Source organism: Aquarana catesbeiana, linkage group LG12 (assembly GCF_042186555.1).
Source record: "Aquarana catesbeiana isolate 2022-GZ linkage group LG12, ASM4218655v1, whole genome shotgun sequence".
NCBI lineage: Eukaryota > Metazoa > Chordata > Amphibia > Anura > Ranidae > Aquarana > Aquarana catesbeiana.
In genome coordinates, this window is record NC_133335.1 from 219575415 (window position 1) to 219590347 (window position 14933).

General features: G+C 41.9%; 1 protein-coding gene across 2 annotated transcripts in view; it reads left to right on the plus strand.

The window, feature by feature from the left end:
- Positions 1-2153, plus strand: part of CSNK1D (casein kinase 1 delta) — a 62101-nt gene extending 59948 nt beyond the window's left edge. For both annotated transcript variants that reach the window (XM_073606697.1, XM_073606695.1), the window contains one exon: positions 336-2153. Coding sequence is in view for 1 of the 2 variants with exons in the window: in XM_073606695.1 (XP_073462796.1) it covers positions 336-386 (51 nt within the window). In the remaining variant the exon portion in view is untranslated. The remainder of the gene's footprint in view (positions 1-335) is intronic.
- The last annotated feature ends 12780 nt before the right edge of the window (positions 2154-14933 follow it).

Below are 14933 nucleotides of genomic sequence, written 5' to 3' on the forward strand. Positions count from 1 at the left end.
TCGGCTTATATTCAAGTATATACGGTAAGCTGTTTAATTTAGGATAGAGAAGAGTAAAGCCAGCCATAGACAGTGCGATTTTTCTTTGGTGGAAAAAATAATCGCTCCATTCCCCCATCAACACAGTGTGGAGATATTGAGGTCAGACGAAAAGATTCTCACGCTCTATCCACAACTAAACATTTTTAAAAAACAGCCTAAGTTAGGATTCAGGAAGGAGATATATATATATATATAGAGAGAGAGAGATCTCTATCATACTTATTTTTATTTTTCTCTGATTTTGTACCGATTTTAGTAATTCAGACTGTAACCTTATTCCTTTTGCCTTACAGATTCCAAGTCGGGTGGCTTCCAGCGGATTCCCTTCCACCGTGCACCGATGATCACATTCCTCTTGGAGGGTGGTTTAATGCATGGCTAACCTTTTTCAGTGGTTTCACTAGCAAAAAAAATCAATAAAAAATTGAAAAAAATAAAAAATAAAAATTCACAGCCACAACAGAACCCTGAATTAAAAACGAACCAAATGGAAAATGGAGCTTTACATGCTTTTTACCAAGATAATAATCTGAGCAATTACCAGCTGGCGGGACGGAGTTTGTGGAGTGGCGCGATAGCCATGCGAGAACTTTGAGCACCCGTGTGCAAGCGTAGACTCTTGACGCCAAATACAGAATTGCCATCTTTTACTTTTTATCAGGGGCCCTTTTTATTCTGTACGTTAAATGTATTTTTTCTTTTTTTGTGTGTGTGTGTGTTTAGAAAAAAAAAAAAAAATTACATCTGTCAGTGCCAGACTTTTCTGCTTAGTGACAGCAGTTTTGTAGCATGTAAGGTGAGCAGTTGGTAATTTTACTGGAAAAGTGTCCAGGCGCGGATGGGCTTCGTTAGTTTTTTGTTTTGTTTTTTTTCCCCCTCCCTTTAATCAATATTTAATTTTTTTTTTTTTAATTTGTGTGCATTTTCCCCTTTTTTAAATTTTTAGTTTTCCCAAGTAAAGTACATATTTTGTTCATATTTTTAATTCTTCAACTTTTTTTTTTTTTATTGGGGTCGATAAAAGCATTCCTATGCATAGCTGTTATAGGTTTAACGCAGCAAAAATCGCAGCATTGGCGTTCATGGTGTCAAAAAAAAAAATTTGTTACCTCTATTTTCTACGGAAAAAAAAAAAAAAAAAACGTGCAATTTTTTTTCCCTCAGTCTTTGTTCTAAAACATATCACTGTTGTTGTATAGACACCATTTAGTTCCATATCGGAAGTCACGATCTTGTCCATTTTGTAGATTTTTGAAGCCTTGGATGGTCTCGGATCATTGCATCGCCACTGTTCTCGAAGCCTCAAGTTATCACTGTAGCAAATAAAATTTTGAAGGCCACTTCAGTGTTCGTAGAGTTTGACATCAACTTGTCCCAACGTGCATCCCTCACGTACGATGAGCAGCAGTGCGAAACCCTCGGAGGTGCTGGCTCATAAGATGGGTTGCCCACAAGAAAAGGATGTTTTTTTTTTTTTGCAATATTGACGATTGTCTAAATTTTGTGATGGGTGGGTGGGGCTAGCGGGAGGGGGTGGGGGGATGGGTTTCAAATGTTCGATGTGGTCTATTGGTTGTGTTTTTAAAAGGTTTAAATATCTTCTTCCTTCTGTAGCCTTCACAGCAATCCTTTTTATGGTACAGGAGTGTGTTAGGTGGGTATTTACAGTACTAAGTAGGGCTTTGTGTTCTTGTTGTAAGGGAGTTTTACTGATTATTTCTTAAAAATAACGTGAGGCTTGTCCCAGAAGGAATTGTCCTTTGTATGCTAGTATAACCCGTAAGACTTTTTTGCGCATGTCCCATGTTCCTTGTACGATTCTTCACAGCGTGCTTTTTTTTTTTTTTTTCTTTGTAAATATCTATGAATGTCCTGTTAACTGACCGACTTTTCTAACCACTGTACACAAGATCTTTGCGTCGTCTATTCCAGCCGAGGGGAGCGCTCCTTCCCTCGTTTTTATTTTTGCCATAAAACGACCGAATGTTTTCCTGGGATCGGGAAAAAAAAATAATCCTGTACATTGATACTTATTGCTCAAACAACAATTTGTATCACTACTGTATTTGTGTACTTTACAAATTGTGTAAATAATAAATTCGTAACTTCTACGTTGTCTGTGTAAAATGTTTTGTGCATGGCTGACGCTAAAGGGGGATTTTACTATTTTTTGAGAGGCGTTTACAGCTGTAAGTATTGGAAGCCTGGTTCCATTTCTGACATTTTAACCTCTTCGCGCCTAAAGGGTAAAACAAATATTAATGTATAAGCACAATTTTGCAACTTTGACATACGTTTAGTAAACCTGTACATATCATCACAACTACTTTGTGCATCCAGGTGGGCTATACCACGTTTTGTTTTTTTTGTTTTTTTTTCAGGACAAATTGAGCTTTTATTTGGTGGTAAATGGTAATGATATCTTCTGTGTGTGTTTTTTTTTTTTTTTTTTTTTATTATCGAAGGAAAACTGTCCCCAACAAAAAAGATTTTATTTTAAATTTAACTGTATATTTCTTGCTATTTCCATAACCTACCACCAAAGACCAACCCAAAACAAAATTCTCCTTCTCCTGACAATTTCAGCAATACCACATATGTGTATGTTGTTGTTTGTACCCGTAGTACAGCACCAAAACAATAGTGTGCATTTTTTTTTTTATATTGCCTAAAACACACCAACACTGACACTAATTAAAAAATACTGACCCAAACACTAACCCTGGGGCTGACCTTGAGATATATATATATATATATATATATATATATATATATATATATATATACATATACATATACATATACATATACATTTTTTTTTTTTCTTCTTTTCTTCTTTTTTTTTTTTTTTTTACACCTTTTTTTTTTTTTTTTTTTTTTTTTCTATTTCCAAGGACAATGAAAGATGCAATGTATCTGTCTCATCCATTCAGAGACAGAAAACACGGGGGCGGGATTCACAGTGACTGATCAAAACAATCAGGTGACCCGGTATCGGGGGTTCTGGGTCCCGATCGTTAGAACGGGGGCTCTCTGTGAGACCCCAGTCTCTGTGCTGGGACACACAAAGGAGATATTCAAATATGCAGCCCCTTGGGGAAAAAAAAGCCCAGTCTTAGTGGGGCTGCATGTTTTTCGTTCGGATGGTGTGAAAGGTTTAAGAAAGTGTTAAAGGCCAATTCTAGCCAAAACATTTTATTTTTCCCTTTTTTATGGAAAGAATGGGAAAGGTTGGCTTTATATAGCTTTGTCCTTGGGAAAATTACACCTTGCATCCTATTCCGGAATACCCACATTATAGAGTATAAAAATGGTAATAAACACAGCACTATCATTAGCATGAATCACAATAACATAAGTGGCAGTATTAGACTATGAACGCAGCTCAAGCTGGGGAAACCAAACTTCCGCAGTCACCAGGGAGAAAGGTGCAGGCTGCCAAAGGTGTTCATCCGAAGTGATGCATGTATCAAATCAAAGAAGCGCCGCACGCCCGTCCCAGCTAAGCTAGTCTGCCAAAGCCACACCCCCTGACATGTTTCGACCCACCCACCAGAACTTAATTATCGGGTTAATAAAGATATAAAAATGTGTTTATCTTTATATCGCACAACTCATATTAACCCCTTCATACCCAAAGGGGAAAACATGTTTCATGCCTAAGCATAATTTTGCAACTTTGACATGAGTTGATAAAACCATACATACAATCACAACTACTTTGTGCATCCAGGTGGATTATATTTATTTTTTTCCAGTAAAGATTGGGTTTTCATTTGGTAAATGGTAGTGTACAACCCCTGGCAAAAATTATGGAATCACCAGTCCCTGAGGATGTTCCTTCAGTTGTTTGCTGTTGTAGAAAAAAAAAAGCAGATCACAGACATGGCCAAAAACTAAAGGCAATTATGGAATCACCCTGTAAATTTGCATTACAAACACTAACACCTGCATCAGATTTAATCTGCTTGTTAGTATGTAGGTAAAAAGGAGTGATCACACCTTGGAGAGCTGTTGCAACAAGTGGACTGACATGAAGCATGGCTCCAACACCAGAGATGTTAATTGAAAAAAAGGAGAGGATTATCAAACTCCGTAAATCATCACGCAGTGTTGCACAAGATGTTGGTTGTTCAGTCGGCTGTGTCTAAAACATGGACCAAATACAAACAACATGGGAAGGTGGTAAAGGCAAGCATACTGGTAGACCAAGGAAGACATCAAAGCGTCAAGACAGAAATCCAATCATCCACAGTCCACGATTGCCTTTCCTTAGCCCTTTGTAACCTTGTTTTTTTGTGTTTAGGTGTTAGAGATGGCTTTCTTTTAGCTTTTCTGTATGTAAATCCCATTTCCTTTAGGCGGTTTCTTACAGTTCGGTCACAGATGTTGACTCCAGTTTCTTCCCATTTGTTCCTCATTTGTTTTGTTGTACATTTTCTGTTTTCAAGGCATATTGCTTTAAGTTTTCTGTCTTCACGCTTTGATGTCTTCCTTGGTCTACCAGTATGCTTGCCTTTAACCACCTTCCCATGTTGTTTGTATTTGGTCCATGTTTTAGACACAGCCGACTGTGAACAACCAACATCTTGTGCAACACTGCGTGATGATTTACCCTCTTTAACCACTTCAGCCCCGGAAGGATTTACCCCCTTCCTGACCAGAGCACTTTTTACAATTTGGCACTGCGTCGCTTTAACTGCTAATTGCGCGGTCATGCAATGCTGTAACCAAACGAAATTTGCGTCCTTTTCTTCCCACAAATAGAGCTTTCTTTTGATGGTATTTGATCACCTCTGCCGTTTTTATTTTTTGCGCTATACACGGAAAAAGACCGAAAATTTTGAAAAAAAATGATATTTTCTACTTTTTGTTCTAAAAAAAATCCAATAAACTCAATTTTAGCCATACATTTAGGCCAAAATGTATTTGGCCACATGTCTTTGGTAAAAAAAATGTCAATAAGTGTATATTTATTGGTTTGCGCAAAAGTTATAGCGCCTACAAACTAGGGTACATTTTCTGGAATTTACACAGTCTTTAATTTATGACTGCCTATGTCATTTCTTGAGGTGCTAAAATGACAGGGCAGTACAAAACCCCCACAAATGACCCCATTTTGGAAAGTAGACACCCCAAGGAAATTGCTGAGAGGCATGTTGAGCCCATTGAATATTCATTTTTTTTGTCCCAAGTGATTGAATAATGAAAAATAAAAAAAAAAAAAAAAAAAAAATTACAAAAAGTTGTCACTAAATGATATATTGCTCACACAGGCCATGGGCATATGTGGAATTGCACCCCAAAATACATTTAGCTGCTTCTCCTGAGTATGGGGATACCACATGTGTGGGACTTTTTGGGAGCCTAGCCGCATACGGGGCCCCGAAAACCAATCACTGCCTTCAGGATTTCTAAGGGCGTACATTTTTGATTTTACTCCTCACTACCTATCACAGTTTTGAAGGCCATAAAATGCCCAGATGGCACAAACCCCCCCCAAATGACCCCATTTTGGAAAGTAGACACCCCAAGCTATTTGCTGAGAGGCATGTTGAGTCCATGGAATATTTTATATTTTGACACAAGTTGCGGGAAAGTGACAATTTATTTTATTTTTTTTTTTTTTTTTGCACAAAGTTGTCACTAAATGATATATTGCTCACACAGGTCATGGGCATATGTGGAATTGCACCCCAAAATACATTCTGCTGCTTCTCTTGAGTACGGGGATACCACATGTGTGGGACTTTTTAGGAGCCTAGCCGCGTACGGGACCCCGAAAACCAATCACCGCCTTCAGGATTTCTAAGGGTGTACATTTTTGATTTCACTCTTCACTGCCTATCACAGTTTCGGAGGCCATGGAATGCCCAGGTGGCACAAACCCCCCCAAATGACCCCATTTTGGAAAGTAGACACCCCAAGCTATTTGCTGAGAGGCATGGTGAGTATTTTGCAGCTCTCATTTGTTTTTGAAAATGAAGAAAGACAAAAAAAAAAATTTTTTTTTTCTTTTTTTAATTTTCAAAACTTTGTGACAAAAAGTGAGGTCTGCAAAATACTCACTATACCTCTCAGCAAATAGCTTGGGGTGTCTACTTTCCAAAATGGGGTCATTTGGGGGGGGTTTGTGCCACCTGGGCATTCCATGGCCTCCGAGACTGTGATAGGCAGTGAAGAGTGAAATCAAAAATTTACGCCCTTAGAAAGCCTGAAGGCGGTGCTTGGTTTTCGGGGTCCCATACGTGGCTAGGCTCCCAAAAAGTCTCACACATGTGGTATCCCCGTACTCAGGAGAAGCAACAGAATGTATTTTGGGGTGTAATTTCACATATTCCCATGGCATGTTTGAGCAATATATAATTTAGTGACAACTTTGTGCAAAAAAAAAAAAAAATAATAATAATTTGTCTCTTTCCCGCAACTTGTGTCACAATATAAAATATTCCATGGACTCGACATGCCTCTCAGCAAATAGCTTGGGGTGTCTACTTTCCAAAATGGGGTCATTTGGGGGGGGTTTGAACTGTCCTGGCATTTTATGCACAACATTTAGAAGCTTATGTCACACATCACCCACTCTTCTAACCACTTGAAGACAAAGCCCTTTCTGACACTTTTTGATTACATGAAAAAATTATTTTTTTTTGCAAGAAAATTACTTTGAACCCCCACACATTATATATTTTTTTAAAGCAAATGCCCTACAGATTAAAATGGTGGGTGTTTAATTTTTTTTTTTCACACAGTATTTGCGCAGCGATTTTTCAAACGCATTTTTTGGGGAAAAAACACACTTTTTTACATTTTAATGCACTAAAACACACTATATTGCCCATATGTTTGATGAAATAAAAAAGATGATCTTAGGCCGAGTACATGGATACCAAACATGACATGCTTTACAATTGCGCACAAACGTGCAGTGACAACAAAATAAATACATTTTTAAAAGCCTTTAAAAGCCTTTACAGGTTACCACTTTAGATTTACAGAGGAGGTCTACTGCTAAAATTACTGCCCTCGATCTGACCGTCGCGGTGATACCTCACATGCATGGTGCAATTGCTGTTTACATTTGACGCCAGACCGACGCTTGCGTTCGCCTTAGCGCGAGAGCAGGGGGGACAGGGGTGCTTTTTTTTTTTTTTTTTTTTTTTTTTTTTTTTTTTTTTTTTTCTTTATTTTTTTTTGCTTTTTTATCTTATTTTAAAACTGTTCCTTTCATTTTTTTTTTTTTTATCATTTTTATTGTTATCTCAGGGAATGTAAATATCCCCTATGATAGCAATAGGTAGTGACAGGTACTCTTTTTTGAAAAAATTGGGGTCTATTAGACCCTAGATTTCTCCTCTGCCCTCAAAGCATCTGACCACACCAAGATCGGTATGATAAAATGCTTTCCCAATTTCCCAATGGCGCTATTTACATCCGGCGAAATCTAAGTCATAAAATGCTCGTAGCTTCCGGTTTCTTAGGCCATAGAGATGTTTGGAGCCACTCTGGTCTCTGATCAGCTCTATGGTCAGCTGGCTGAATCACCGGCTGCATTCTCAGGTTCCCTGTTGAGACAGGAGAGCCAGAGAAAAACACGGAAGACGGTGGGGGGGGGGGGGGGGCATTCTCTCCCACTGCTTGTAAAAGCAGTCTAGAGGCTAATTAGCCGCTAGGATTGCTTTTGCATGAAAGCCGACCGCTGGCTGAAAAGAATGATACCAAGATGATACCTAAACCTGCAAGCATTCTGGTATAACCACTCAAAGTCGTGAATGCTGTACCTGAAGACAAAAATATGGTTAACAATAAAGCACAGTAAACGGTAAAGTATAAAAAATTGCAGACCTGAAAAGCAAACATGATAAAACATAATAACAATAAAACATTGCAGAATAGAATACAGTAAAAAAGAGCAGAACAATAGAGAGAATAGAGAGAGAGAATAGAGAGAGAACAATAAAACGACAACTATTATTTTTTATTTTATATTTTTGTTTGTGTTTTTTTTTTTTTTACACTTTTTTTGTAACTGTAACTTTTATAACTGTAACCGGTTCCAGGTTCGGGTCTCTCAAAATGCGATCGCATCTTGGGAGACCCTGTGAAAGTGTGTCCTAGTCTGTGCAATGCTGTACCCTACGCTAATACTCAACTAGTGAATGGTAGCGTTCAAAACATTCACCAATGCAAAGACCAGGATTGTCAGGACAGGAGGGACAATAATAGCGGGTGTCACGCCTATATCCGCGCTTGCTGCAGACACAACATCTTTTTTGGGGGGGTTCGTTGGGTAGGGGTACTCGGGAGGACATAAAAATGCCTCTCATGCAGCCGACTGCATTCGGTTGGGGATGTGAATGGGGGAAGTACGGGCGCTGCAGAAGTGGTGGGTTCCCAATTAGGATTGGCGAATGCAGCAGGAAGGGCACTATGGGCATGACTGGCCTGTGTTTGTCTTCTTGGTGGCAGCGGGACACTATTTGTGCTTGCCACCTCACCAGCTTGAACTGCACTTATGGGACTCGCCACGTCACCAAGTGTTACTGCAGTGCTGGTTTGACTACGACCGGGGTGTACTAGGCCGCTGGCGCTTGCCAGTTCACCAAAACGCTACCAAAAAAACTGTTAACGATCGCAGGGATCAGGCCTGACTCTGCGAACGCTGCAGTTATGCATTTAGTGTTTTGTAAGTGACGGTGATCGATCGATACTGCACTTGGGTGGGCTGGGCTGGGCTGGGCCGGGCGGAGGGGCAAAACGCAGGTGCTAGCAGGTATCTGGGCTGATCCCGCTAACACTGCGTTTTTGGGAACCCTAAACTGCTGGGGACGCCAGTATAGATCTGATCGGATCAGATATTGATCAGTTCAGATACTATACCACTAAGGGAGGTGTACGGTGCGTGCGTGGGTGTTAGCGCTACTGGCACTAACCTGACGCTGCCTGGGGCTGGTGCTTGCCAGTTCACCAAAACGCTACCAAAAAAAACTGTTAGCGATCGCAGGGATCAAGGCCTGACTCTGCGAACGCTGCAGTTATGCGTTTAGTGTTTTGTAAGTGACAGTGATCGATCAATACTGCACTTGGGTGGGCTGGGCTGGGCCGGGCGGAGGGGTAAAACGCAGTTGCTAGCAGGTATCTGGGTTGATCCCGCTAACACTGCGTTTTTGGGAACCCTAAACTGCTGGGGACGCTAGTATAGATCTGATCGGATCAGATATTGATGCGTTCAGATACTATACCACTAAGGGAGGTGTACGGTGCGTGCGTGGGTGTTAGCGGTACTGGCGCTAACCTGACGCTGCCTGGGGCTGGTGCTTGCCATTTCACCAAAATGCTACCAAAAAAACTGTTAGCGATCGCAGGGATCAGGCCTGACTCTGCGAACGCTGCAGTTATGCGTTTAGTGTTTTGTAAGTGACAGTGATCGATCGATACTGCACTTGGGTGGGCTGGGCCGAGCCGGGCGGAGGGGCAAAATGCAGGTGCTAGCAGGTATCTGGGCTGATCCCGCTAACACTGTGTTTTTGGGAACCCTAAACTGCTGGGGACGCTAGTATAGATCTGATCAGATCAGATATTGATCCGTACAGATACTATACCACTAAGGGAGGCGTATGCTGCGTGCGTGGGTGTTAGCGGTACTGGCGCTAATCTGACGCTGCCTGGGGCGACGCATATCACCGTCGGGTGATCAGGGGGCTAAATCTTTATTCGGTAATAAACGGCGGGTGCCCTGACACTATAAAAAATAAACAAACTAACCAGCGTCACCCGTAACGGTTATACAGTGATCAGTGGTGAAAGGGTTAACTAGGGGGCAATCAAGGGGTTAAAACATTTATTCGGTAGTATATGGGGGTCCCTGTCGCTATAAAACGCTGACGGCGAACCTAAATATTTACGTCCCTAACTAGCGTCACCAGCGACACTAATACAGCGATCAGAAAAATGATCGCTTAGCGACACTGGTGACAGGGGGTGATCAAGGGGTTAAAACTTTATTAGGGGGGGGTTAAGGGGGTATCCTAGACCTACAGGGGGCCTAACACTCACTGCCCTGACACTGTAACTGTCACAAACTGACACCAATACAGTAATCAGAAAAAAAAAAAAAAAACCTGCTTGGTGTCAGTTTGTGACAGGGGGGGGGGGGTGATTGGGGGGGGATCGGGGGGCGATCGGGGGGGGATCGGGGTGTTTTGTGTGCCTGGCATGTTCTACTGTGTGTAGTGTGTTGGTGCACTTACATTGCAGTCTTCTCTCCTCGGCCCGGAACGGAAAATACCGAGCCGAGGAGAGATGACATCATTTCCTCTGCCTCTGTGTACAATACAGAGGCAGGGAAATGATCCCATTGGCTGAGAGCGATCGCGAGGGGGGGGCCACGAATGGATGGCCTCCCCCTCACCTCCGATCGCCGGGGGAGATTTGCCGACCGCCGCAGGCACCGGGGGGGGGTCCGATCGGACCCCCCACCCGCGGGCAGGCAAGGACGTACATACACGTCCTTTTGCCTGCCCGTGCCATTCTGCCGACGTATATAGTCGTGCGGCGGTCGGCAAGTGGTTAAGGAGTTTGATAATCCTCTCCTTTTTTTCAATTGCCATCTCTGGTGTTGGAGCCATGCTTCATGTCAGTCCACTTGTTGCAACAGCTCTCCAAGGTGTGATCACTCCTTTTTACCTACATACTAACAAGCAGATTTAATCTGATGCAGGTGTTAGTGTTTGTAATGCAAATTTACAGGGTGATTCCATAATTTTTTCCTCAGAATTGAGTGATTCCATAATTTATTCCCTGTGCTTGTTCTATAAATCTAACTGTTACTGGCCACCACAATTATTTTTCTTGATTTCTTTTAGTGTTTCTTAAAGCCAGAAAGTTGCCATTTGAAATGCCTTTAGTTTTTGGCCATGTCTGTGATCTGCTTTTTTTCTACAACAATAAACACCTGAAGGAACATCCTCAGGGACTGGTGATTCCATAATTTTTGCCAGGGGTTGTATATCGCCTAATTTTTATTTATTTTTTTTTTCTTCATTATTATCTATGGTAACAGAAAAAAATTTTTTTTTGGCTGTATATTTCTTGTTACCATAACCCACCACCAAAGAACAACGCAAAATTAATTCTCCTGCTCCCAGGGATCGCAGCAATACTGCATGTGTATGTTTTGTACCCGTAGTACAGAAACAATAGTGTGCATTTTTTTTTTCCTGCCTAAAACACAGATACTGATTTAAAAAAAAAAGTAAAAATCCTGCCCAAAATATACTGACTCTGACCTTTCACCCTTACCCAAACACACTGGCACTGACCTAGATCAAACCTTCATCTAGGTATTTTTTCTTTACATTTATTTATTTTTCACACAGTTTATTTGCAAGGCGAGAGAAATGTATCTTTCCGCTCCATTCACAGAGCGAGAAACACATGGGCAGGCTTCACAGTGACTGATCACTGTGATAGCCTGTGAAAGCCAATCAGAGGCCATCGCAGTGATCAGGTTACCCAGAATCGGCAGTCCTGGGTCCAGATCGTTGTTTTAGGACCCATGGCACCCGCTGAGACCCTGACCTCTGTGCTGGGGATCATCGAATGATTTTGCACTCCTACAATGTGTGGGCTTTTTGGAGGAGCTGTCCGGATTTTAAAGTTATCTGGATGAATGTCAGTTCTGGAAGCGTGGGAGTTCCTAGGCGGACTCTATTTGCATGGTAATGCCACATGTGCTGTTGGCCTCTGTAAATGAAAGAACTGATATTCAATGAATGAAAGGGATGGTCCAGGGGTAGTTGGGCTGGGGAGGTAAGAGCTAGATGATGGGCATCCTCCAGTCAGAAACAAGGTGGGCTATGACTTTCTGCAGCTTCTAAGGCTTCATTCACACCTGAGCAATTTGGATCGCAAGCGGAACCGTGTTATTTCCTAATGACACCCCAAACCCGGGGGGGAAATTTTGCTGCGCTTGTCAAGCACCAAATCCCGGCACAATCATGTCAAAAATCGCGACCGCACACGCTCCTGGCTCTGTTGCCAAGATTTGGTACATGAGCTTCTTTGGAGTGGGGTGGGGAGGCTTATTCAAATGAATGGTAACGCTCCACTAAAAAAAGCTAAAAATAAAATGAGCTGTCGCTGCAGATCGCTCAGGTGTGAATGGAGCCTGATGCACCTTGTGAGAAGCCACCCCACTCGTTCCATATAGCAACTAAAGTGAAAACTAGCAATGATAAGGTACATCAGCCATACACTGTATATAGTAGTCCTACAAATTCCTCCCATCTATGCTATACAGCCCGGGTAGACAAGTCTGCTGTGCCCACTGTATTCTGACAGTTGCTGCATCTGATTGGATTCAGCTGAACATTTTTCATCTGGCTTCGTTATTGAAATTATTTCAGGTACTTATATAGCACTGTCAATTTATGCAGTGCTTTACATATCAGTCCCTTCACATCAGTCCCTACCCTCAAGGAGCTTACAATCTAATGTACCTAACTCACATTCATACATACTAGGGACAATTTTTAGACCGGATCCAATTAACCTACCAGCATGTCTTTGGAGTGTGGGAGGAAACCGGAGTACCCGGAGGAAACCCACGCAGGCACAGGGAGAACATGCAAACTCCAGGCAGGTAGTGTCGTGGTTGGGATTCGAACCTGCGACCCTTCTTACTGCTAGGCGAGAGTGCTACCCACTACACCACTGTGCCACCCTCGATGGGTATCTGGCAGGAGGGGGCCCCATCAGTGCCACCATGTAGCAAATTTGGCAGGAACTGGTTGAAATTTGCAGGGTGTAAGGCTGGGTCCACACTATTGTGAATTGGATGCACATCCTCCTCCACATCCAATTCGCATTACAGGAGACTGAAATGTGACTGGCTCTCTATAGAGCCAGTGCGAATTTGCACAGGAGTCCTGTGCATCTTCTGGTCCGTTTTCGGGTCTGAATTCGGGCTGAAATGGTGAATGGGGATGCACTGTGAGCCGTTTCATACTTAAGTGTGAACCCAGCCTAAAGTGCAAAGTTTCAAGCCACCAAACAGGCATGCTTCTTCCCGCATTAAATATTGGTGACTTAAAACAGACCGAGGATGGTAGTTTTCTCTGCTGATATGACTTTACTTTTTTTTTTGTACCTTAGTTTCTGTTGCTTCATTTTCATTGTGTAACCTGAAAGTATGCGGTCAGAATACCTTGTAATTGTTATGAAACCTGAAAATAATCTGTAACTTCAGGCTATAAACGGTTCCAATTTTGGTGTTCCTTGTTTCACTTTTATACTAGTGGCCTTAAAAAGTGTTAGGTGCCACCACAAGTTTTGCTTTTATACGAGTGAAACTTTTATACTACCGACTCCTTAATGTAGAAAGCCAGAGCGGCTCTCCTGTGCTGGATCATGTATCTAGTACGTGATCCAGCGCTGCTGGGTAGAGGGCGTGCGCCTGCCGTACCAGCTGTCCCGTGACTTGTCCCAGCACAAGCTGATCAGCAGGTGCCAGGCAATGATTGACCACTGGCATCTGCTGATCGGTCTTGCTCCTGCAGGTGGCGACAGCAAGCCCACTTGTCATGAAGATCTGCTGTGTCCCTCAATGTACTCGGAGAAAAGAATTTTATGGCGAGTACAACAATCCCGTTTTCTAATGAAGGACTCGTTCACACCAGCCTGCATGCTAAAACGATCCATTTTAGCATATGAGCTGTGCTTGGCATGGGTTTTTTTTTTTTTTACTGAAATGTCAAAATTACATTTCGTTCATTTTTATGCTCTAACTGTGAATTTATGTGAGCTTTTGGTGCATTGGTGAAAAATACTACAACCAACCTCCAAGGCTGTATTGTGACTATAACAGAGCATGTGTCAACTGTTGTATGCAATGGGGGAGATTTACTAAAACGGGCAGCTGTCCATAAGAACCAATCAGCTTCCAACTTTAGCTTGTTCAATTAGGCTTTGATAATAAAACCTAGAAGCCGATTGGTTACTATGCATAGCTGCACCAGATTCTGTGTGCAACAGCTTTATTAAATATCCCCCCAATGTGTTGATCTTTTTAGATCAATGCAGCTCAACTGAAGGCTTTCGTTGGCATCTACCATTTTAAAAATATAAAAGTATAATATATGTAAACAGTCACTAAAATCTCACAAATCTTTAACCTATTGTTGCTGATCCAAAGATCACTTTCAGTATCCATTAAAATAGTATCTGGTGTTCCTGCCAAGAAGGTCCTTGTTCAAGAATCTACTGGTATTAGGTGACAACACTCTGTCCTTGTTTCCCACCTTGTCACATGGGATTCCAATGGAGACTACAAATGACTCATTCAACACACATTACACAGGCTTTGACCATCGTTATCATCAGGCTCGTTGCTGGTTTTGTAGCCAAATGCCGGAGCACTTAACATATGATCTGAAAAGTGGCCCTTTAAGTAGGGGCTTTCAGGCAGCCAGTCATGGGTCTGTGCTTGGACTCTGATTAGCAGTTGTTTTTTGTTTTATAAATGAACCTAAATACAGTATCAAGGACAGGTCTAGTGGTTTTACATATGTATTCCTCTTGATTTTTGTTATCCAAAAGGCCCTCATATATTTTTGGGCTGTGATTGCTCACCAGTGGATGCAGATGCTGTATTGTATAATGCACGCATGTCAAACAGGTTTTTATTTGGGCTTCGTGCAACCTGCTAGCTCTTTTTGGCTCTTAGCGGCTCGGAAATTTAAATTGAACGAGGCCCCAATTGATAAAGGCAACACTTAAAGTGACCCTGTAATTTAAAAAACACTTCCAAATAGGTATACCTGTTAAGGTTGAGAAGAAATATTTGCATTTCACTCGCCACTCCAGCGAGGAACCTGACATTTTTTGGAGTG